At 39.6% G+C, this 24,637-nt stretch overlaps 1 protein-coding gene across 2 annotated transcripts in view; it reads right to left on the reverse strand.

Annotated features, from left to right (window-relative positions):
* LOC134603560 (complement C3-like) overlaps window positions 1-24,637 on the reverse strand; it is a 104,592-nt gene that overhangs the window by 14,425 nt on the left and 65,530 nt on the right. For both annotated transcript variants that reach the window (XM_063449652.1, XM_063449651.1), the window contains 20 exons: window positions 24,187-24,326; window positions 22,977-23,189; window positions 22,626-22,692; window positions 21,651-21,734; window positions 20,583-20,786; window positions 20,273-20,348; window positions 19,493-19,652; window positions 18,802-18,897; window positions 17,559-17,709; window positions 11,503-11,666; window positions 11,246-11,404; window positions 11,045-11,104; window positions 9,515-9,605; window positions 9,341-9,392; window positions 9,067-9,154; window positions 8,761-8,850; window positions 5,528-5,633; window positions 4,537-4,626; window positions 1,998-2,084; window positions 1,391-1,474 (listed from right to left, as the gene is read on the reverse strand). In XM_063449652.1, coding sequence (XP_063305722.1) covers window positions 1,391-1,474; window positions 1,998-2,084; window positions 4,537-4,626; window positions 5,528-5,633; window positions 8,761-8,850; window positions 9,067-9,154; window positions 9,341-9,392; window positions 9,515-9,605; window positions 11,045-11,104; window positions 11,246-11,404; window positions 11,503-11,666; window positions 17,559-17,709; window positions 18,802-18,897; window positions 19,493-19,652; window positions 20,273-20,348; window positions 20,583-20,786; window positions 21,651-21,734; window positions 22,626-22,692; window positions 22,977-23,189; window positions 24,187-24,326 — 2,262 coding nt within the window. The remainder of the gene's footprint in view (window positions 1-1,390; window positions 1,475-1,997; window positions 2,085-4,536; window positions 4,627-5,527; window positions 5,634-8,760; window positions 8,851-9,066; window positions 9,155-9,340; window positions 9,393-9,514; window positions 9,606-11,044; window positions 11,105-11,245; window positions 11,405-11,502; window positions 11,667-17,558; window positions 17,710-18,801; window positions 18,898-19,492; window positions 19,653-20,272; window positions 20,349-20,582; window positions 20,787-21,650; window positions 21,735-22,625; window positions 22,693-22,976; window positions 23,190-24,186; window positions 24,327-24,637) is intronic.

Consider the following 24,637-nt stretch of genomic DNA (forward strand, 5'->3'; position numbering starts at 1 on the left):
GATTACTTGGAGTCTTGAGGCCTTCATAATCTGGTCTTTAGTAGTGAAGTAATGCAGTTTGGTGATGACAACTCTGGGAGCTGTTTGCAGTAGGTTTTTAGGCCTGGGTAATCGATGTATGTGATCTAAGAGGAGCTCCTGATCTGGTATGTCTGGCACCATAGCGTGAAAGAGCTCTCTCGTGTATGAAGGCAGATCATGGGGGCCGATGTCCTCCGGAATCCCTCGAGGCGAATGTTACTGCACCTGTCGCGATCCTCATGGTCCCCCACTTTGTCAGTAAGGCGATCTATTTTTGCGTGCAGTTCTGTGTAAGAATCTGCTAAAATGTTATGAGCCTCGATAATTTGTTTAAATGTCCTCTGGAGCCTACCGAATCTTCATATGGCTAGTGCCATCCCCACAAATTTGGCTCCACACCATTGCACCTCAGACTCAGGATTGTAAGGCTATGAACAAGGTGAGCATTTTACCTGTTTTACCTGCACCTTTTTACCTGTTTTACTGACAGACTACACATTGGTTCCCTTTTTTCCTTAGTTTTTTTCCTTGATTTTTTTTTATTTACAGCGGGTAAGAGGTGTGAAGCTGCCCTAAAATCAAAAAAGCTCGGTTGCGTAGCCAGTATTTATATATAGGCTCCTTTAAATGTAAGTGTCTTACTTCACCACCACTTATCCTATCCTATCATATATACCATCTGCACTATATTGTATTTTTTATATTTTATATGTACCACAAGTCAAATATTCTAACAAGGTTACGTGGGGTAAGTTTACCCTATTTTGCACATATATTTTAGCGCTCCACTCAAAGGTGTAGGTTTTACTTATAATTCTCTACAGATCTTGTTTACAGAATGTGTTTAGATGGAATGAAGACTTGGCTAATTCCCCTGAATGCAATTGGAGATTCTTAATATATTTTACTTGTTTACATATTCACATGGACATAGATCACATCTACGGTATGTTCACTAGTTTTATTCTGCTTTATTTAAGTTTTTTTTTTTCTTCAGGAGCCGTGATCGCTATTTAGAAGTCTATACCTGGACCAGGATTAACGAACCTTAGTGTTAGGATTGAAGGTTAACCTTAACTCCCAACACTAAGTCCCCCATAACACAATGTAAGTTACTCAATCTATCTTTTTAAAAATAACCATATAGTTCTTGGATTTTCTTATATACAGTACACTATACAAGGACATTACTAGGTATCCCATACTCTTACTTATTTTTTATTTATGAAGCATTCAAATGCCGGAAGGAAATCAATATATTAACCACCAAGGTCATCTCTATGGGAGTTAATTTGTTTGTGACATTTAAAAAAAAAAAAATGTATTCACCCTTTGGCTATAATATTTTCACGGTAAACCAGATAATTACCTAGTTTGATGACGGTGGTTATGATCATTGTATAGATGTCATAGGCTCCCGTTGTGTCTGTTTTCTCCAGTTTGGTCTCATATACTGTGAAATGGAAAATAAATTGATAAAATCACATTCAGTCATTTCCCAAGGGCCAGATCAGCTTTTTATATCAGCTGAGGTCAAGGTGGGGGGGGGGGGGGGGGGGGGGAGGGGATATGTGCAGCTTCTTTTTGTCTCCCCTCTAACAGTAGAGAAAAACAGGTATTTCATTACGGCTGCTGCTGGGGGCGAGGTGAATGATTCACAAATTTAGTTTCCACAATCAAACAATAGGGAAGTGCGCCCACTGGTGTTGGTGGGACATGTCACATGATCCCTGATTAAAGGGAACAACTAAGGGAAAAATTTGAGGGGATAATGCCACTAAGATAGTTAAGAGCGTGTAACAAAAGGGTGTGCTTTGGGCCATAGAAACCACTGACATTCAGAAATATGAAAGGAATGATGAAACTAAGGACCACTTCGTTTGTATGTTACATATGTAATACAAATCCTCTTAGGCAGGGAAAGCATTGAAAAATGTGGCCAACCTTATTCTCGGGGGTTTCCACAGTTATCTTACCGTAATCCACTCCGGCCATGCAAGCAGCTTCCATTCGAGCTTTATAATCTAGTTTCTCTCTGTGGACGTTCTTTAAATTGCATCGTTCTATAGTAGGAACATATTAATGTTGGTCATGGTTTTTATTGGCGAAAATGGGAACAGTCCTTTCGCAGAATCCTTAATATCATATTTACTTATGCCTACATCTATTTAGGATGTTCACACAGCTGAATTTAACTATCCAATAACTGGGCACCTCCATCATGGCTACCTGTGCTCCAGCATAGAGAGAGCATAGAAAAAGGAGGAAGAGAGACAATGTTTCTATGTCTCCTCCTCCAATGCAAGGTGTGCCTTGACTGTGCCAGGACTGAGCTGGTTTGTGATATCAATTGCTAAGTCTATGATGGTTTTAAAAGAAAACACATCATCACATGAAAAATGCCGACACATGTTATGTGTGTTTTTCAGTGTTTTAATTGTGTATGTCCCCTTCAAGACATTGACCCGAGTCAATAAAACCAGACCCTTGTAGTCTTGCAGTAAAATAGTTTTTAAAGTGCTTTATTGACATAATTGTACAGCTGCAGTCAGTATACAGTCTAAAACCAAACTCTAAGTGTGCATTTTAATGTTCTCCAAAAACAATTTAAAACAACACACACATCATACTTTCATACATTAAATATATAAATTTAAATATAATAAAAAATGTATATACCCGAGTGGTTCATTAGCAGTCCTTTTAATCCTCACCTGGAAACAATCATACACAGCTTTACTCACCAATGAAACACTGTTAAATCCAATTCCTTATCTAGAATACATTATCTCACCCCCTCGCATCAAGAAAGCTGCCCCTACTCAAAATATCAAGGCATCAGCCTTCCATCAAAAAAGTATCCCACTTTGGAGCACCTGGAGATCAGGTGGGTCTCTGACGACTGGGTGATGCTTGGGTACCTAGGACTTGTAGGCCAGAGCACATCACAGAGGGTGCTAATAGAGACCGGGAGCATGGGATATGTTATACCAGGGCTAAAGTAAGGTTTAACTACAACCTTGTATGTATGCACAAATGTGTAACAAATAATGTAAAACACAAATGTAAATCCAACTATAATTATGAATACACTACCACTGGAAATTATGTATACCCCTCCCTCTTTCCTTCTCCCTACCCTTCCTCCTGTTACGTTGATGAAAATGTCAATAAAAAAGGTCAAATGGAAAAAAAAATAGTATCCCATCTGTCATCTCTAGGAATGGTACACATTGGCTCTCACTGCATATCATTTAAATGTAATGGCCTGTGTAGGTGTATACATGGCCTACTTCCTGGACCGTCTAAAAGTAAGATTGGTCATGGAGAGATGGACACATTGACATAAAAAGGACAGCAACACGATCATTGGTAAATATGATGGCTGGCAGAGAGGATGAGAGAAAAATGGGTATAAAACTAAGGGAGTAGGAGTAGTAGGGGTAGTAAGATCTGGACAAGGAAATTGCCCCCTACCGTCACTTGAATTACTTTTTATTTTTTGGTTGCAGCTTCACACAATTTTCTTTGGATTAGCAGGGTCTCTTCAACCTATTGTTCCTGTAAGTTTTCTTGTAATCGTCCTATTTATAGTTAAATCCCCCCCCCCCTCATAATATTGTAAAGCGCTACGGGATCTATTGACGCTATATACATAATAATAATAATTAAAATAGTGGGAAGTGCACTGGGACGAGTGTTAGTAGAGTAGAGCAGGAATACGTCATCAGACAAAACCCGTGAAGCACTGTGTGGGCCTCTGCGTGGTGTACTGGCCCACAAACTATGCAGACATAGATTGATCCAATAGGATATTTTCTGGTGGACTGCATTAACATATACCACTTTTCACTGGTGGCAATGTCATGAATTGGCAATGACAGAATATGCAACTATTTGCATGTTTAGCTCTCCATACTGGTCATTCTGATGGAGGATGCAGAGATATTTGTTATCACACCTGTAAAAATCATTTCATGGCACGCTCTGGATGAACAGGATAATTAAGATCTGTGAGTCATGCACACAAAAATGCTATTCGTTTATCAATGCCCCGCCAGGCCAAGAGTTGCACGTCCACCTCTAGAGACAGGTATATTATTATGGGGGAGCAGGCCTAATACATGGCGGGTGTTGCAAGGACAAGCAAATGATGAATGATTTGGGAAGGAAAGGGGAGATAAGGAGTGTCGATGACAGGAAGGGAATAATGAGTGTTCATAATGGTTTTGGAGGGAGCGGAAGGTATTTATCCATAACTAAAGAGGGACATGATCGTAATATAATTTGAGCACTAAACCCAATTGTACGAAGGTAAGATCTATTCCTGAATAGATGACTAAATATGAAAGGGGTAAGGCTTTAGAATATGATGTCATATCTTGGATCTATGTAGCAGCCATCACACACAGAAACCGTAAAGGATCACAGGGTTTAATTACAGCAGAAATCTTTGTATTTTAATAAATATGAATGTATTTCATAGGTTATTTGAGCCAAGGGTTAAGGCATTACCTGCCATGCAGTGACATTCAGCTCCTCTACAGATTTTCCGAATTTCTCCCTGCTCCTCTGTTGGGTGGTAGAACTTTGTACATCGGTTTTCTGAGGGAAAAGGAGCAAAGGGTATATGAATCACAGATGTGTCAAAGATGTGTCTCTGGTTGAAACATTTCAACAGCTCCAGAACCTCTTGTTCTGTAGAAGGTTCTAAATGTTAACAATGCATCACAACACAGTGCACTACAGACACAGGAATATGTTTATCGAGTGCAAAAAAAGCCTTGATTTGCTGTACCCACCGGAAAAATCCATGTCCCTCACTAAAGTGGACCTACCACAGCTCTTCAAATGCCTCAATATTCCATAGACAATTTTCATAGTGGCAACTTATGCTTTGATTCTTGTTGTTCAAACTGTGAAATATTTTTTTTTTTTTTATATATTTGGAATAATAGACAAAGGAATAGCTTATGTCCTACATAGCAGAATTTAGCTACACAAGGAAAAAAAAAAATCAAATAGTCTTGCAATAGAGCACATGATTCTGAAATGTGTTTGCAGGATAAAATAAAATAAAATAACATTGCTTGGGGGAATGTGGAATGAAGACAAGGCTGTCATCTATAAATAATAGATTTTATAGACAGAATTTAGAACAGAGCATCAACTATTTATCTCTCATTGCTTAGTTTGTCAGTGATCAGCATGGACCTGGTTTATAGTCAATAATACTGCAAAATAAATAAACAGATCGCAATGGAAAATATGCATTAAGGCATGAGGCATTGGCCAGAGAGAAATACTCTTGTCATGTTGGTTGGCCACTAGCGCCAAAAGGCAGCTCTTCTGGTGCCAACGGTTTATTTCCCACACTTTTTTACACAAAAGGAATTTTAGTTGTAAGCACCGAGGCAAGAATCCACGCTGTGAGTAATGTCCAGATTCATTCTATACATTAGTTCTGCATGTCTGGTCTTGCAATTAGAATCAACACGTCAATTACCAAGGGAATAGTATTCATAGACGGTGACTGCCGCTGGCTGAAGAATTCCAACCTCGAAATGTTGGTGAATCTTGAACCTGAGGCATTCATGTTCCGATCTGGACACCTGAAAAGTAAATATAGGAACACTCAAGAGAAGATAAATGAACTGTTCAAAGTAGAGTATGTTTAGAGTATCTGTCATGGTATAAACAACATATACTTATATTAAAGATTACAAATGCCAGCACATGTATAGATTTTAAGTTAATAACTTTTGTCCCCTCCTACATCTGTCAATCGTCGATGCAGATCTTTCTTCACCGGTAACGCAGAGATCTAAGCCAGGATTGAGTGACAGGGGAGAGCAGGAGAACCCTAGAGCAGTATCACAGTGATTGTCCCAGCAAGCATTTCTCACTATTGCAGGTTATAAAGGACATTCCGACAGAGCCATGGGAGTAAATGTAAATAGTAATACAACAGCTCCTAAACCAAGTAAATAAATAATTTATTACTATGACAGATAACATATTTACTGCCTTAGGAGCTGATATATTTAAAGTTGAGCCTCGCATGGCAGATTAATTTTAAAGCTAGTACAATGTTTCACCTTAAAGTTGGGTTATATTCATTCATACTCATATTATTAGTACTTTATTCTTATCTGTTTATTTTATGCTCCTTGTCCACCAAATTAGACAATTTGTTTCTAACTTAGCCTACATTTGTACTTCAGTTCTTAATTCTCCACAACTATTGTTTTGTTATTTTTCAATTACCCTGCTATAGAAACCAATTAAAACACATCTATTATACACAAAATATATTGAGATACACTGAACCTATAATGGAACAAAAGCTAAACTACATAGTATAACACTGTTTGGGAAGTGAAGCCACGAAGAAATAATATGCTGCACTCACAAATCTCTCAGGATTCATGGATCTTGCTTTCACATTAAAAATAAAGTAAAAAAAAGATGGTGCAGAGCATCCTCTATTCCAAATAAAAAGGTATTTCTCTGCACTTAACTGATATAAAAAAATACAAAATAAAAATCACAGCACATCACCTGTAACTTCACCCAATCTCCTGAATAAATAATATGGCCAAACCCTACGCGTTCCATCTCTCAGACTTCTTTAGAGTCTTCCACTGAATTGGTTTTCACATTGGTACAAACAATAAAACCGATCAGGATCAGGGGAGTGATAATAAACAGAGATTATCACAGAGATTCATAGGTTAAAACCACTTTCACCAATATGTTAATATGGAGGGGATCCCTTATGTACTTTATGTGTATTGTGTCTCAAGTTCACTTGCACAACAGGGTATAACATGAATTAGTTTGTTTTTATATATATATATATATATATATATATATATATATATTTTCTTTAAAAAAAATTCTATACAATTTTTTTTAAGATTTATGTGAAATAGAGAATGTTGTGCACCAACCTTTTTATACTTTATTTTTAGTGTGACAGCAAGATCCATGTTGATATGGAATTTCTACAAGAAGATTTGAGATTTACTTACATGCCTGTCCCACTGAGAGGTTTGTGAGGGCAAGATATTATTCCTTCTGGGCTCTACTGGCCAAACAGTGTTACACTATGACGTTTTGTTTTTGTTCCTCAATAGGTTCACTGTATCTCAAGAGATTTTGTGTATATCATTCGGTGTATTAGGAGGGGGGGTGGGGGGGAGTCAATCTGTAATTGTGCTAAGTATCCATATTCCATCATCTTTTTCGGTGTTAAGGGCTGTGGTGTGTGTATATAAAACCACATCGGTGACTGCCAAAGGGTCAGTGAGGAACATACTGTCCTCATTAGCTGGTTTCTCAAAGAAAGCTGTAATGTATGTAGAGAAAAAGCATAACAGGTAACGTTACAATTTTTTTATATTTAAGTTTGTCGCAGGCATTTTGAAATAGTCATAAATCAGCACAAAGTAAAAATAAAAGATCTCACAAATCCTGCGTCAACGGGCATTGATTTAATTAGAGCCGATTATATTTATTGGCTGCTGATGTATATTGCTGTCCGGTCACTAATAATATACATGGGGATCTTACAGTAGGGGCTGAAATTAAAAAAAAAGTTTGGGCATATCATTGTCTACCCCTCTGCCCCCACCGGATGCACATTTATTGACGGTTTTATTTTGCGCATTTATCAGGTTTATTATTTGCTTGGATTTCAACTTGCATTAAATTAATTCCATAATCTAATTCATAATTAGCAACTGTTTTCTGCTGATAATATTGAATCAAGGCCTTGAAAATAACAGTCACGTTTTTCCTTTTCCTCATTATTATTTCTGTTTCTAATTAAAAGGATGAAAAAACACAAATATGTTTTCAAGTTTTCCTTGAATATAATTATTTATTCCAGAATAGTGATGTCCCGAACTGTTCGCGCACTGTCTGCCGGCGAACAATAGCGTGTTCGCGTTGGGAGAACATATGCGATTTCCGGTCCGCCCCCTATTCGTCATCATTGAGTAAACTTTGACCCGGTACCTCACAGTCAGCAGACACATTCCAGCCAATCAGCAGCAGACCCTCCCAGAATGTGTCTGCTGACTGTGAGGTTCTGGGTCAAAGTTTACTCAATGATGACGAATAGGGGGCGGACCGGAAATCGCATATGTTCGCCCAACGCAAACACGCTATTGTTCGCCGGTGGACAGTTCGCGAACAGTTCGGGACATCACTATTCCAGAATGGCATTCCTAGTTACATAGCTCTGCAGGCTGTCAAAAAGACTTGCGTCCATCAAGTTCACATTTCTCCTGGATCACTATAACTGTTAATGTTGCTTATATTTGCTTTTTTTCCTTATATAATCTGTCTTACTAAAAAATAACCTAGTTTATTTGTAAAATGTGTATTGAATTTAACAGCAAAACCTCTTTAGGCAGTAAACTCATTTTACCTTCACTCATCCTTTAGAATGCTTAATGGGTAGGTCACCCATGAGCCATTTGCATCGGCAGTGTAGAATACTGTCTTGTACCGGTTCAAGACATTATGTGTAAGTGGCAGTATGTATCTGTGTGTCTGCCAGTGTGTATCTAGTGTTTTGCCATATAGTAAGTGCTAATGTGTGTTTTATATCCATATGTACCTGCAAGTGTGTATGTTTTTGTCTGCAAGTTTAAGTCTTGAGAGAAGAGGCTAGTGGGAGTCCAACATTTTTTATGTCTGCCCTGATCTTAGATACATACGGATACTCACCTTATCTAAATAAATAATGAGAGACCCTCGATCCGACAGTTCTGTGTCCATCTCAAACTTTGAGATATATCTGTCAACCCTGTTGGTCAACTGCAGAGAAAATGAAGCAAAGACACAACAAATTATCAGTTGTATGTGGTTCACCTGGTTGAAATTGGTGACATTGCTTCACCCACCAAATTCTTACATGTATCCCCTTTACCTTTAAATCCACATCAAAGACATCACATACCCTTCCACCAGCCACTGCCTTTCAATCCCCCAACACATACCATACTTTCTCAGTCATGGTAAAATGTGACCAACCTTTTTGAGATCTTCCATGTCTGGTTTAAATCCAGTGAGCAATGATAAGTCCACAATAGTCATTGTAGAATCTATGATTCCAAGGAACCTGCAGGAAGAAGGCAATTTAAAAAGTAACACATGTAAAAAATGCTGCATACATACAATTCAAACAAACATGTCCGATAAGGAGTTAAAAACTAAAAATATCACATAGCGACAAATGCATGTATTATATAAAATCCAAACACACAGAGCACCCACACATATGTACATGAACACGTGAGGTCCTTACTTCATACAGATATTGATGTACATGGATCTCAGGGCCCCTTCTGGCTTTGTTGCTGTATTACAAGAAAAAAAATGCATATATGTGTGAATCTAGGACAAAAAAAACCTACAGCATTCTGGTTATTATATGCCAAAACCTGTATCATTGTTAGTTATGTATTTATAATTTATTTACCATTTGGTGCATCCTCAAGGGTTACAGTGAACTCAAAGTTCCTGCAAGGAACAGCTCCCTCGGCCATTGGAGCATAATACACAGACATGACCTGGAAATGATGAGACATCATGGGTAACAGGTTAACTATTGGCCAAAGCTTTATTCTAGGGTATGAAGTGCTGCAGTTGGAGATGTATAGAGTTGCATTTAAGGTGCATGGAATTTGTTGCTGGAGGAGTATATTACAGAGTACGAAGACATCAAATTAATTTATATTATTGGAGGTGAACAGATCTCTGTCACATGTGTGTTTAGTGATATTTTCTGAGTTCTTTGGAGTTATGCAGGTGGGTACATGGAACTCAGTTGATGTTGGTGTATTGTGCTGTCAAGTTATATGGAGGAGTGCTATTGTTGGAGGTGTTCGGGGCTTTTTTGAAGCTGCGTGGAGTTATATCGATGGAGGTGTATAGTGCTCTTTTGGAGGTGTGTGTTTCTGTTATTAGAGGTGTACGGGGTGCTATTAATGGAGGTTAGATTTGGGAAGTATGGAATATTGCTGTTTGTGATTTAAAGGGCACTGTTGAAGGTGCACAGAGTGCTGTTGCTTAAGATTTATGGGTCTGTTTTAAAAGTGTGTTAGTGATACTGTTGAAACTGTATAGGTCTGCACTGGAAGTCGATGGAGTTATATTGTTGGAGGTATGTGTGGTCTGTTTTGGGAGTTATTTAGAGTAATCTTTTTGGAGGTGCATGATCTCTGTTGAAGTCATTCAGAGTTATCTGGAGTGATGTTGTATGTGTATGGGTTTGTGTAGGCGATGTATGGGGTGACATTGTTACTCGAGGTGTGTTGCTGATATTGTTGAAGGTGTATGGGGCTGTGTTACTATTTAATAATATTTTGGAGGTGTGGATCTTCATTGGAGTTATTTGGAGTGATATTGTTGTATGTGAATGGTTCTATGTTGAATGTTAATGGAGTGATACTTTTATCGTAGGTGTATTAGTGGTTATTGAAGGTTTAGGGGTATAAGGTGGATATTTATGCAGATATTGTAGGATGTTTGTGTATTGTTGGATATATATGTGTGTATGGAGCTATTTTGGAGAGGCATGTAGTTCTTTCTTCCATATTTAAATAATGCTCCATAGATATGAATCTGTTTTTTTAAACATTTTTATTTTATTCACCTAAATGCAAATGGCAAAGATGTTTAGAATTATCTGCAAAGGATTTCATGGTTCTTGGTGAAACTATTACTTGACATGACTGCTCTGCAAATTTCTGCATGGACCAGCAATAGTCTGCAGAAGGTTATTAGAAAGGTAACATGATATTCACATTCTGCATGGGAATATTTTTAACACAATAATCTGTTAATTATGAAATTATATTTAACTCTGAAGTTGCTTAATGGGTGGAATGTTGGAGATATATAGTGGAATTCCACCACTTTGTCCAGTTCAGGATGCTCTGAAAGTCCTTTAGAATAATACAGTGCATTGAAAGATACCAGTAAGATGATGTGGTGCAACGTTACTCACCGTGAGAGTGCCCTGTCCTCTTCCTTTCGCCAAAACATTAATCTTGCCTGTCATCGACATCTAATAAAATGAACAGCATGCAAAATGTCAACATGTCCTTCTAGGTTTATGCATGTAACATCCAGAAAAGACACAAAAGATGTTGTAAGTGCAAAACTGTAACCAAGCAGAATTTCAGACGTGTGGGTTAAAAACACTGACCATCTCACTGCGCTGGAGCATAGCATTCTTCGTATCGACCCTGAAGTTTACAGGAACCCTTCTCCCAGGCAAAGTGAGTGTCACGTCCATTTCTATGTCATTCATTAGGGGGGTGTGAGCCTGGTATTCTGATAGGGCTTGAAACACCATTATTGTGGCCTGGAGGAAATGAAGGGTCACAGTTTGGGTCACACTCACTCTCAAGAGACAATTTAACACATTCATTGGTGTCAATGGAATAGAAGCACCAATTCTACCTGTGTGGAGCCGTATCCTCCACCATAAAACCTCTGTTCTGTCAGCCAACGAGCAACCGGTGCAGCCAGGTGATAGAGGCCGAGCTTGAGAAAGGCAAGCAAGCCATATGATGTGGCTTCAATAGAATAGAGATCAGAAGAGGTTTCAGCCCAGTGGGTGGAATCTAAAAATAACAAAGAGAAGATTTATGCTACAGTTCACTATAAGTAATAGAGAATTACATGCAACTCTTTTCCTCATTGCAATATATTGAGCAATTGTCAGGGTACCTGAGGTCTCTACCTCCGAGAGAGGCAGAGACTTAGACGTCTATCCGTCCGGACGGGCTGGTTCCTCTGTTCCTCGCGGTCCTCCCGGTCACGTAAACGCCGGCCGCGAGGGAGTCACTTCCTTTTGTAGCAGGACGTCCGGAAACCGACGTCATGACGCCAGTCCGGAACGACCTGTCACTCAATCCTTTAGAGACTAATCAGATCTCGTCGTAGGCGTGTCTCTTCCTCCGAGCCAGGGTATTTAAACTTGCTTCTCCCATTTGCTCATTGCCCTGTCGTGGTTCTAGCCTGTCTAGTCACACAGTGCTCTGGTATTTTCTGTTATCTCTTTGGTTCCGACCCGGCTTGTTTGACTTACTCTGTTTACCTCTGTTATCCTTGACCCGGCTTGTTCCTCGCTTACCTGTCCTCTCGTTCCCTCGACCTCGGCTTGTCTCTGACCATTCTCTATACTCTCCGTACGTTAGTCCGGCCATTCTAAGGTCCGGTATATGTATCCTGTACCTGTTTGTACTCTGCGTGTTGGATCCCTGTCCCGATCCTGACATTACGACAGGGCCAATGGATCCTGCAAGTACAAACAGTCAGCTTGGTTCTTCTGATCCAAGGTTCGAAGCCATGGAGCACAGAATGGATCAGATGGCGCTAGCACTACAGGCATTATTGTCTCGTGCTAATAACCCGCCAGAGGAGACACGTACTACTTCTATTTCTCCTGTGAGCTCAGGCTTAGAGGTAGCCACTGTAGGTGCCTCTTCCCGTATTACACCACCAGTACGTTATGGTGGTTCACCTGAGAAGTGTCGTGGTTTCCTTAACCAGATCAGTATCCACTTTGAATTACAACCTCGCTCCTATCCTACAGATAGGGCAAAGGTTGGATTTATTATCACCTTACTCATTGAGAAAGCTCTGAGATGGGCCAACCCACTATGGGAGAATGATAACCCGTTAGTATATAACTATAATGCCTTTGTAGCTGCCTTTAGAAGAACTTTTGACCCCCCTGCTAGAAAGGTCAATGCAGCCAGATTACTGTTGCGCCTGAGACAGGAGAACCGAACTCTCGTGGATTATGCACTAGAGTTCAGGTCTCTGGCGTCAGAAGTTAAGTGGAATGAGCAGGCTTATATAGATGTATTTTTGAACGGGTTATCAGACGTAATCCTTGATGAGGTTGCCACTAGAGAACTCCCTGAAAATTTGGAGGATTTAATTTAGTTCATTTCTCGTATTGATGAGCGTTTAAGAGAGAGACAAAACACTCGAGAGAGGAACCTTAGACCTTCCTTTAAATTAGCTCCCGCATTTCAAAGTCCTGATTCCACTACATCACTGTTTCCTGAACCTATGCAGATAGGCAATACTCGCCTCTCAGAAGAAGAGAGACAGTACAGGAGAAGAGAGGGATTATGCATGTATTGTGGAGTCAGAGGTCACTTACGCCTGAATTGTCCTAATCGTTCGGGAAACGCTCGCACCTAAGTTTCTCTAGAGGACAGGCCTTGGGTGTTTCTATTTTGTCCTCTACTCATAATTATAAAGATCACAGGCTTCTGCTACCAGTTTCTTTAACTTGGGAGAAGGGAGTACTAAAGACTATGGCTTTGATAGATTCCGGAGCTGCTGAGAATTTTATCGACCAAGCCTTTGCTACTAAACACACTGTCCCATCCCAGTTAAGGGACACACCCTTGGCCGTTGAGGCCATAGATGGTAGACCTTTACTTGAGCCTGTTATCTCCCGTGAGACTATACCCGTTAACTTAACTGTTGGTATCTTACACGAGGAGAACTTATCACTTATGCTCATTTCGTACCCTTCGGTCCCCATAGTCCTGGGGTACCCATGGTTAAAAAGACATAACCCTATTATCGATTGGGAGTTAGGGGAGATACTCTCATGGGGTCAGGGCTGCCAGGAGAAGTGTTTACGCAGGGTTTCCCCATTGGCTGTAATAAACACACCGGGTAGTTTCACTCAGTCTACAGAGGGACAGATACCATTCATCTACCAGGACTTAAAAGCAGTATTCGACAAGAAGAATGCCGATACCTTACCTCCACACAGGTCATTTGATTGTAAGATTAAGCTTTTACCTGGTACTATGCCTCCGAGGGGCAATGTATATCCTCTATCCACTCAAGAGAACTCAGCTCTAGAGGAATATATTCGTGAGAATCTAGAAAAAGGATTCATTAGGAGATCCTCTTCCCCCGCCGGGGCTGGTTTTTTTTTCGTTAAAAAGAAGGATGGCACTTTGAGACCTTGTATTGATTACCGAGGGTTGAATAAGATAACCATCAGAAATGCCTATCCCATTCCTTTGATTACCGAGCTGTTTGATCGTTTAAAGGGCTCTAAAATTTTCACCAAGTTAGATCTCAGAGGGGCGTATAACTTGGTGAGAATCCAGGATGGACACGAGTGGATGACAGCGTTCAATACCCGTTATGGTCACTATGAATACACGGTTATGCCATTTGGTCTTTGTAATGCTCCGGCAGTCTTTCAGGATTTGATTAATGAAGTTCTTAGGGAGTTTCAACATGATTGTGTCATTGTATACCTGGATGACATACTTATACACTCTAGGGAGATTGAGACCCACCACAGACAAGTCAGAAAGGTATTGCTCAAACTTCTGCAACATGGCCTATACTGTAAATTGGAGAAATGCAGTTTTGACCAGTCTCAGATAGACTTTCTTGGGTACGTGATTTCTGGGGAAGGCTTTAAGATGGATCCTGACAAACTCCAATCTATTTTAGATTGGCCATTGCCTAAGGGACTCAAGGCTATTCAGAGGTTTATTGGTTTCTCTAATTATTATAGGCGCTTTATTAAGGGATACTCTTCTATTATTGCGCCTATTACCAATATGACCAAACAAGGGGCTAATACTAAGACCTGGTCTACTGAGGCTCTTGTTGCTTTCAAGACGCTCAAGGAACTTTTTGCCTCTGCCCCAATTTTGGTTCATCCTGATACGACTCTGCCGTTCCTACTCAAGGTTGATGCCTCTGAGACGGGAGTAGGGGCTGTTCTGTCACAAAGGTTAGGGGTGGACAAACCGTTACACCCTTGTGGGTTTTTCTCTAAGAAACTATCTGGTCCTGAAAGCAGATATGACATCGGTGACAGGGAACTGTTAGCGGTCATTATGGCTCTTAAGGAGTGGAGGCATTTATTAGAGGGGACCTTACATCCTGTTACTATTTTAACGGATGACAAGAACTTGTCCTATATTGGGGAGGCTAAATGCCTATCCGCCAGGCAGGCTCGTTGGTCCCTATTCCTGACTCACTTCAATTATGTGCTTACTTATAGACCTGGTTCTAAGAACTCCAAAGCCGATGCTTTATCTCGCCAATATGAACCGTCCACTGTAGTTGAGCCAGTTCTTTCCTCGATAGTTCCTAAATGTAAGATCATCGCTAACACGAATCTCAGGATTCATTCTCCGTTGCTTACCGAGATCATAAAGTTACAACATCTAGCTCCTAAACAGACTCCTGGGGATAGACACTTCGTTCCTCCTGCTCTCCAACTGGAAGTGTTGCGGTGTTTCCACAACAGCAAGGTAGCTGGGCATCCTGGCATTCGCAAGACGTATGCTTTAATCTCCAAAGATTTCTGGTGGCCTGCTTTGCGTAAGGATATTAAAGATTTCATCGATACTTGTGAGGTCTGTACTAAGACTAAGCAACCTCATACGCTTCCATGTGGATTTCTGCATCCCTTAGAGGTTCCAGAGAAACCATGGTCCTGTTTAGCTATGGACTTCATTGTTGATTTGCCTATCTCTAAAAGACAGACTGTCATCCTCACCGTGGTTGACAGATTCACCAAGATGGCTCACTTCGTTCCTCTGCCTAAACTCCCGTCTTCACCCGAATTGGCGGAGATATTCGCTAGGGAGATTTTTCGTTTACATGGGATACCCTCCCAAATTGTATCTGACAGAGGTTCCCAATTTGTTTCCCGTTTTTGGAGGTCCTTCTGCTCTCAACTGGGTATCAAATTGAATTTCTCTTCTGCCTATCATCCTCAGTCTAACGGAGCTGCTGAACGCACCAACCAAAAAATTTAACAATATTTACGTTGTTTTGTTTCTGAACACCAGGACGATTGGGTTGGTTTGATTCCTTGGGCGGAGTTTGCACACAACAATCTCGTTTGTGATTCTACTCATTCAAGCCCCTTCTTCATGAATTATGGCTTTCATCCATCTATTCTTCCCTCGGCCTCCCCTTCCCAAGGGATACCGTCGGTTGATGTTCATGTTGCCAATTTGAGGAAGTTGTGGGATCAGACTTGACAAATTCTTCTGCACAATTCTATGCTGGTTAAGAAACACGCCGATAAACGTAGAAGGGCGGCTCCGGTGTTTGTTCCAGGTGATAGAGTATGGTTGAGTACAAGAAACATCCGTCTAAAAGTACCTTCCATGAAATTCGCTCCTCGTTATATTGGACCTTACAGGGTGCTGACTCGGATTAACCCTGTTGCGTATCGTCTAGCTCTTCCTGCTGCCTTACGCATCCCTAACTCATTTCATGTTTCATTGCTGAAACCACTAGTCTGCAACAGATTTTCCTCCACAACGTCCTCTCCTCGCTCTGTTCAGGTGGAGGGTCAGGAGGAGTATGAGGTTAACTCTATTATTGATTCTCGAATCTCCCGGGGGAGAGTACAATATCTGGTTGATTGGAAGGGATATGGTCCTGAGGAGAGGAGTTGGGTACCTCAAGAGGATGTTCATGCTCCTCGTCTCCGCAGGGCGTTTCACTCCCGCTTCCCATCTCGTCCCGGTTCCTTCCGCCCGGTGGGCGTATCTGAGAGGGGGGGGTACTGTCAGGGTACCTGAGGTCTCTACCTCCGAGAGAGGCAGAGACTTAGACGTCTATCCGTCTGGACGGGCTGGTTCCTCTGTTCCTCGCGGTCCTCCCGGTCACGTAAACGCCGGCCGCGAGGGAGTCACTTCCTTTTGTAGCAGGACGTCCGGAAACCGACGTCATGACGCCAGTCCGGAACGACCTGTCACTCAATCCTTTAGAGACTAATCAGATCTCGTCGGAGGCGTGTCTCTTCCTCCGAGCCAGGGTATTTAAACTTGCTTCTCCCATTTGCTCATTGCCCTGTCATGGTTCTAGCCTGTCTAGTCACACAGTGCTCTGGTATTTTCTGTTATCTCTTTGGTTCCGACCCGGCTTGTTTGACTTACTCTGTTTACCTCTGTTATCCTTGACCCGGCTTGTTCCTCGCTTACCTGTCCTCTCGTTCCCTCGACCTCGGCTTGTCTCTGACCATTCTCTATACTCTCCGTACGTTAGTCCGGCCATTCTAAGGTCCGGTATACGTATCCTGTACCTGTTTGTACTCTGCGTGTTGGATCCCTGTCCCGATCCTGACAGCAATATATTTAAGGATATCCTGAAAGGATGTTCGAGCGGGTGTCTCAGAGGGACCTCCACCTTTGATTCCTCAAATCATGAAAATAATGTAAGACGTAAGACGACCACAAGGGACATGGCCCTTTTTATTCCCTGTGATCTTTGTCAAAGATGTCAATTCATTGCCCGGTCACTGATGGTGACTCTAAGAAAAGACAGCTAACCTACATATATTTGCTGAGGCACGAGTTTTACGTATGAGAGTCACAATGCAACACTGGAGGTAAGAGCTACACATTAGCAATTTAAATAAATAAATGGATGGGGAGCACTGGTATATGAGGTTTCCAAAATATAATATTTCTGATAGACACTCGTTTACTTACCATCTGAAACTTTAATTAGCTGGACGTGGTCCGGGAGCTTTCCGACAAGAGCGAGAGCATAGGACACAATGCACACGGTATATGGCTTTTTTAGAGTCTTTATCCTACCCTCTAAATACTCTGCACTTTTAGTCACACTGTTAGCCAGGATCTGTGGGGTTAAAAATAGGTATCATTTTAATGTCTATCATCAATCATCAATGTAATTTTTTGGAAGGATATTTTATATGAGTAAGTTGCGGTGCCGAGTTGGGGGAGTGAAAAAATATTTTTCACAATATTTCGTTAACTGTCATTCAAAACACAGACCTTCTTGTGAGTAAAGTATATAAATTTCTTTTCTTTTTAGATATATAAATACATACTTTCCAAGACATTCAATAGTTTATTGAATTCACCTTATACCTGCCCTCAAAGTACTTTGATATGGTGGAAATATTATTTATAAGTAGATGCTGGAGAAAAGCAATCTATGTTTCTCCTCATAATGTATAAATGGGCATATAAGACGATGTGTAGTTAATGCACCACTACATTTTAATACGAAAATTCCATATTTTTTTAGTTGAAACAATATATATTTTTAAAATATACTTTAAAAAAAAAAAGTCTCCTAAAATTTGGTATTGTACTGATAGCAAAAGTGCACATTAGATAGGTGAAGTGGGAAAATGTTCGGTTCTTCCAAATTTATTCATATCGGATTTCTGAAGAAATTTCTGTTTGCAAATTTAGAACCAAATATTGCCAGGGAAGGCCTAAAATAATGGATTAAAGCTTCCTATAATATCCCTTTAACAAAAAACCTCTCTCGAACTGTGAGTGATTCGAAGTTGTTATTAAGTGGCAGTAGCTACTATCTACATGCCCTTCAACCCAAAATCCACATTTCAGATCAAAGGAAACCGTTCACCTATTGTGATATTTGGTTTATTTGGAATTTGGAAAAATTTGTTTTGGAATTCGGAACTTGGTAAAGACACCAAATTGTCCAAAAATTTACTGAATTGCAATTAAGAATGAACTGAATCTACGTCTACGAGTTTAGTGCACACTTTTCACAGTGTACCCAATAAACAAAATATTGTTTACTGTGCAGTGTCCTCTTCCTGCTATTAATGTTCAGGGATGCACATTTACAAATTTAAAAAAGTGCCCATTTTACACGTATTCATTTTACACGGATTTACATTGACATAGAAGTATTAATTCAATTATAAACACAAATACAAGCAAAACTCACACTGACTTCCGAGTTACAGATTTTTTGTGCCTCCGAAATGCCAATCAGGACAAATGCCGTGAGAGAAGCATCGGGATCAGTTCTGCCAGATCCTCCCTGCAGAGAGAAAACATGCTCATTCATAGAGAGGACATGTTCACTTAGAGAACTACAACATCCATTTATGGTACCTCTACATAAACAAGATAACATACCATTCACATTGAGAATTTGTAACTATAACACTGAATATCACAACTTGTGGAATGTCTTATAACATGATAGGACATTTTTATTAATACATCCTCATGTCCACTGTCTTGTACCTATTCCTTTAATCCTGGTAAATAACTCACGGTATCCCTCTTTCTAACTTGTTACAATTAGTGCCAGAACTGTTAACTCTGTTCCTCAAACTTGGTTCCTTAATCTGATTCCTGAATTGTCCCATAAATGGACATTTCTGTGTAGTAGAACACATGGATGGACTAAGACCTGACATTTTTGCATACACCCAAAGGACCTCAAAGGACATTATATTGTCTTCTAACCCAACTGATTCTGGGTTTTCCCCAAGAATACATCATAAAGTGTCTATTTTCACATGGATATTGTATCCATCATACCACTCACTCTCCACCTTGTAACTTAAAAACATCCCATACTCTGATTTTTCACTTGCCACATTCTTACAGCTCTTCCAGTAACTTACCACCATCTCACCATGAATGACCGGTGCGTCCTCTTTGAAAGCTCCGTTAGGTAGTTGTTTCTCCTCAATTAGCCACCGTACAGCCCCACATAGGACACTTTTTTCAATATGTACCAACTCAAATGCCATAGAAAAAATCTTAACTACATATGCTGTGAGCCTGCAAGAGAGTGTCGTAAAAAAAGGGCAGAACAGAAAATAATTGTATTTAGAATATTTTTGACTACGAGATATTTTTTTGAAACTCCAGGTCTTTCAGTGCAAATCTACTTTTATCTTTCACTATGTACTTGTATCCAGATAAATAGTATTATACATTTAAACATATCTTTTTCTCAATTAAAAGTTTTGATTTGCAAATAATTTCACATATTGTTGCGTGTGGATTCTCAAACTCCTTTTTTCTATATTTTGTATTGTTAACCTTTAGTAGTGTGGGTTAACTAGAGTCCAGCACCTTATACATTTATGCCTACTTGGGAGTGCGACTTAGTGTAAAATAACCAAGTCTTAATCTACCTCCCATATTTCTTGACGATATTAAAAATATAGGCATGATATCTACAGGAAATGCAGAGTGTATTTAAAACTAAGTTTGACATGTGCCGAACTGTATCTGAGCATATGTGAATCTCTTTAAAACATTTAAACATTAACATGCTCTGCAGTCTCTCATTGTAAATTACAGGAAATCACAATGAAGAAAAGCTATAAAATGGGACATCAGACTGAATAATGTACATAATTAAACTCAGAGTAATCCTCCCAAACATTGCTTACCAGGTACTGGCTGGTCTATTAGTAAAGGCAGAATAAGAGTTGTCATTTTTTCGATATACCAACTGCTGAACATATCCTGACAAGACAGATAGGCAAAAATGGGAAACGTGTGTTAGTTACATGTGTTCGTAACTGATAGCAATATGTTGTCCAGGTGCATTTCAGCTACAATCTAGAATACTTATCAGATAACACAAAATTAAATGACACATAATACTATATAGAGTAATACTAATATGGTGTGAACGTCATAATCTAGTTTGCCTTTTACGGTGTTTTCAATATTCCCACGTTCTTCACGTATGCTCACCCTGGTTAATGGTTTTAATGGCTTCTTCTCTACGATTTAGTCCAACTTTCTCCCATTGGCCAGTGATATCAAGGTATCGGGTGGCGATCACACTGGGGGTCATTGTCATCATATTCTGCTCTCCACATCCAGCAGGCACCATGATTAGGTGGTTAAGATTGGAACCGTCAATGGAATTGCCCAATGTTTCCCCCAGAAGGTCACCTGGAAATTGAAGGCACATCATGAGAGATGTGTAGACATGAAAACAAAAACAAGGAAGATAATATGTTTCACAACTGATGAGAAATGTCAGTAAACGTGGGAGTGGATTATCTAGGAATTTTGTTGCTCATAACATGAAAACATTTTCAACAAATGAAAATTTTTTTCCTCATTACACACATTTTTATAAAACAACTATTCAGGCAATAACCTTTTTTTCCATGACATTTATGCATTCCAATTAGACATCTAGAGTGCTCCTTTAAAAAGCTAACTAACACTCACATATAAAGTTCTTAATAATTATATCTACCATTGCATTTTACTAATTCATTGGTATAACCCTTTTCGATCACTTCTCTCGGTCAGTGACCTTCTCCTATGGAAAAGGACTCTCTGGAGAAGTTGTTGAAAGCAACTTGACCTTTTAAAATCTTGGGTTGTTTGTGAGAGACAAAGGGTCACCTGGGTAATAACCCCATTGACTTTTAAATGACTACAACCTAAATGACAAATCAAAAAAGACTATGAGCCAGTAAGATAAAATGACTTTAAAAAGTGACATCCAACTGATCTAAACATTTACTAAGAGTAGCCTTGGAAACTGGAAAAATCCTTATTACAGACATCACAGAACATTGGTGCCAAGCTGTCTATCCAGAGCAGAGCCCTAAATCAGTATGTCTAGGCATGGACATCTTCTATACAATTAATGCATAGATGCCACAAGACTAAGCCAGCTCTCACTAAGGATTTACAACCTGTATTGCAGGCAAGGTTGCTGAAACGGATGTTCTTGGTTCTAATCCCTATGAATTAGCCTGGGTAGCTTTTTTGGAAAGCATGTCAAGTGTTCATTCTTACCTTTCACGCTGACAAATGTCACAGGTTCACTGTTGGGAACAATATCGTTCTGAGGGACAGGGTCGATGGTCAGTATCTGAACTCCTGAAGTTGCAAGAGAAGAGTCTCATTAGCACAGTATAGAGAAACCACTCAAATGCACTTTCTAGATGGATGACATAAAGAAGGTAAGTTACAGTGTACAGTAGTAGAACAGAGATCACTGTTTATGTAAGTTCAGAGACGGAATGATACTGATCGTATGGTATTTATTATTACTATTCTAAGACTGCACTAAGTAAAAGAAAGTACACAGTACTGGCACTAACATACCTCCATATGACTCTATTGAAGTACTTACACACTTGTAGTAATATCTCCTTATGGCGATAGACCTTTATAAATCTCTCCTCACTCCTGTTAATCACACAGCTGTGTAACTTTCTCCTGTCTGTCACATGGCTGAGAACCAGCTCTTACCTGTGAGCCATCGACCTCTATTCCGAGACTCACCTTTCTCTGATACTCACTCCTGGCTTCACAATGTAGCAATTTAGCAGAAGGGTTAGGGAGCTGGTTAAGTTGGGAACTAGCAGAACGGAAAAGTGCAAGCAGGTATTTGTGAGGGCTGTTTGGACTGTGGAGTAGCGTGAAATGATAGAAATCAGTAAAGACTTGGTAATATTGTGAATAGGGAATAGGACAAAAATTCAATTAGGGAGTTCTACTAGAGAAAAGTGTTGGGTAAGAAGTCTGGAGCAATTAAGATCAGACATACAGGCCAAAGAACCAGAGAGGCATAGCCCACCATCAAAGCAGTCCACCAGTGGTCTGTTCTAGGGGAGGGTTTCAGCAAACCTACCAACCCTCTCCAATGTGTCATTTTATCTCTTGTCAATGGAAAAAAACATCAAACTAGCAGAACCTAGCTAGTGGAACATATATCTCAATATCCACTGACACTAAACCTCCACACACACAGCAGATCTCACTCACCGGCCTCAGAACGTAATGGGTCCAATACAACACTCTGGATGGTTTTCATGATTCTAATCCCTTCGGGCTGTAACAAAATAGAGTTAAATTGATTATATTGTCTTCTAACCCAGGACAATATACCATTCTTAGGACAAAAGACAATCAAAAGAACATAACCTCAAAGAGAAACATTAAACTTTGCTATGTCATATGGGATTTAAACTTTTAACCCTTCTGGCCCATTTGGAAAAAAAAGGAGATTTCTGTTTCTAAAAATCCAATTTTCATAATTCATGGTACAATAATATAGGTGATGATTTGGGTAAATATCCACCAAACCTGACTATTTATTGATTCTGCATTACTTACCACAATCTTTAGTTTCTTTATCACACCATCGCTGTAGAATATATCTCTGACCAGTGCCCTCACTTCCACCTGCAACTCTCCAATTTTGAGAGGTACAATGACAAATGGAATAACGATAGATCCCTCTGGCTCCAGAGTTACTATCTGACGGAAGTTTTCCTCTCTTGTTGATGAGCTGCACATCTCCTCATTGTACATGAGATCCACAAGCACCTGTGTGGGTCCAACGGTTTAATAGAATTAGCGACAGCAAATTATGGTACTAGTTCAATCAATAATATCAACAAAACCTGCTGGGTAGCAAAATGTAATTTTTTTTTTTTAAAATTTGCAATAAGTGTAACTGTGTTGTTGAGGTTCAGTGGTGGAAGTTGAGCACCAGAATGTCATTGGCAAAAGTATGACATTTCATGCCATTAAATCCTAAAATAAGTGTTATTTATATTCAATGACCTTCTCATACCCTCATGGATAAGCCAAACTGAGCATCATGAGACATACACATGGTAGCTTATTGAACAGTAAGATTATCAATACCAAAAATTGTGCAGTTTTATCGAATGCCATGATATTGTTTATTTTAAAATGTTTACATAAGCTTGTTCCTGCTGTTGTGGCATTACAAGCATGTTTGTAACTCTAAGCACTGAAAAATAAAGATTGACACAAAAATATATATTCCGAAAAGAAATAGCCCACCTACGCCCAACGAGTACCCTAGTAAGGGCATTTCCACACTACACCAGCTTTTGATTATTGATTGTAAACCAAACAGTTCGAGTGTTCTGACAGACAAATCTCACTTGTATTAAGACATGCTGTGGAAAGCTTTGCAAATTCCCAAGTTAAGCTAAAAAGAAATTAGAGATGACAAAGTCTGGGCTGCAGTTTCCATTCTAGAAGAGCGCAGACTATGGGTCTAATGATGGGATGAATATCACTCAGTAAAATATCAAAATCAGTTCATTTATCACATTTCTGGATATAACAATTAAACACAACAATCATTAAACAAAAGACATGTAACATTAGATACATGATAGTATTAAAGGAATAAGCAATATCTCCTTTACGTAGGACAGAATGATGGAGATATTGACCAGTCCCATCACCATCAAGAGTGAAGCACACCTTCTAGATCTGCTAACTGTTGCCTTGCATTTTAAAGTCCTTTTTACCCAAAGTGACAACCTGTTCGCCCATCACATACCTCAATAGGGTCATTGACATAGCTGTATAGGACCACTCGAATCTCCACCTGCTCATTACGGACAACAGAATAAGGAAGTCGCAAGTCGATAAAAAAGTCTTTTTTGACTATGAGGTTAAAGGATGGTGCAACACAGATCCCTATGGAAGGGTAGACATAAAGTGTAGAGGTTGCCACTGATGCCACAAAGAATTAGATACATTCTCATATTTAGTAAATTCCTTACAATCATCTGCTCATCAACATTAAATACCATTTGGTCATAATAACTGGTTACTCTAATATGACATTCACTAAGTAATAGTTAGTGGTTAACTTTTATCTACCACAATAATTTTGTGAGAATGTTACATTTTTGTCCAACTTAAGCCAATACAGAAACATAGAATGTGACGGCAGATAAGAACTATTCAGTCCATCTAGTCTGCCCAATTTTCGAAATACTTTCATT

The sequence above is a fragment of the Pelobates fuscus genome, chromosome 3 (genome assembly GCF_036172605.1).
Source record: "Pelobates fuscus isolate aPelFus1 chromosome 3, aPelFus1.pri, whole genome shotgun sequence".
In the NCBI taxonomy this organism is placed as follows: domain Eukaryota; kingdom Metazoa; phylum Chordata; class Amphibia; order Anura; family Pelobatidae; genus Pelobates; species Pelobates fuscus.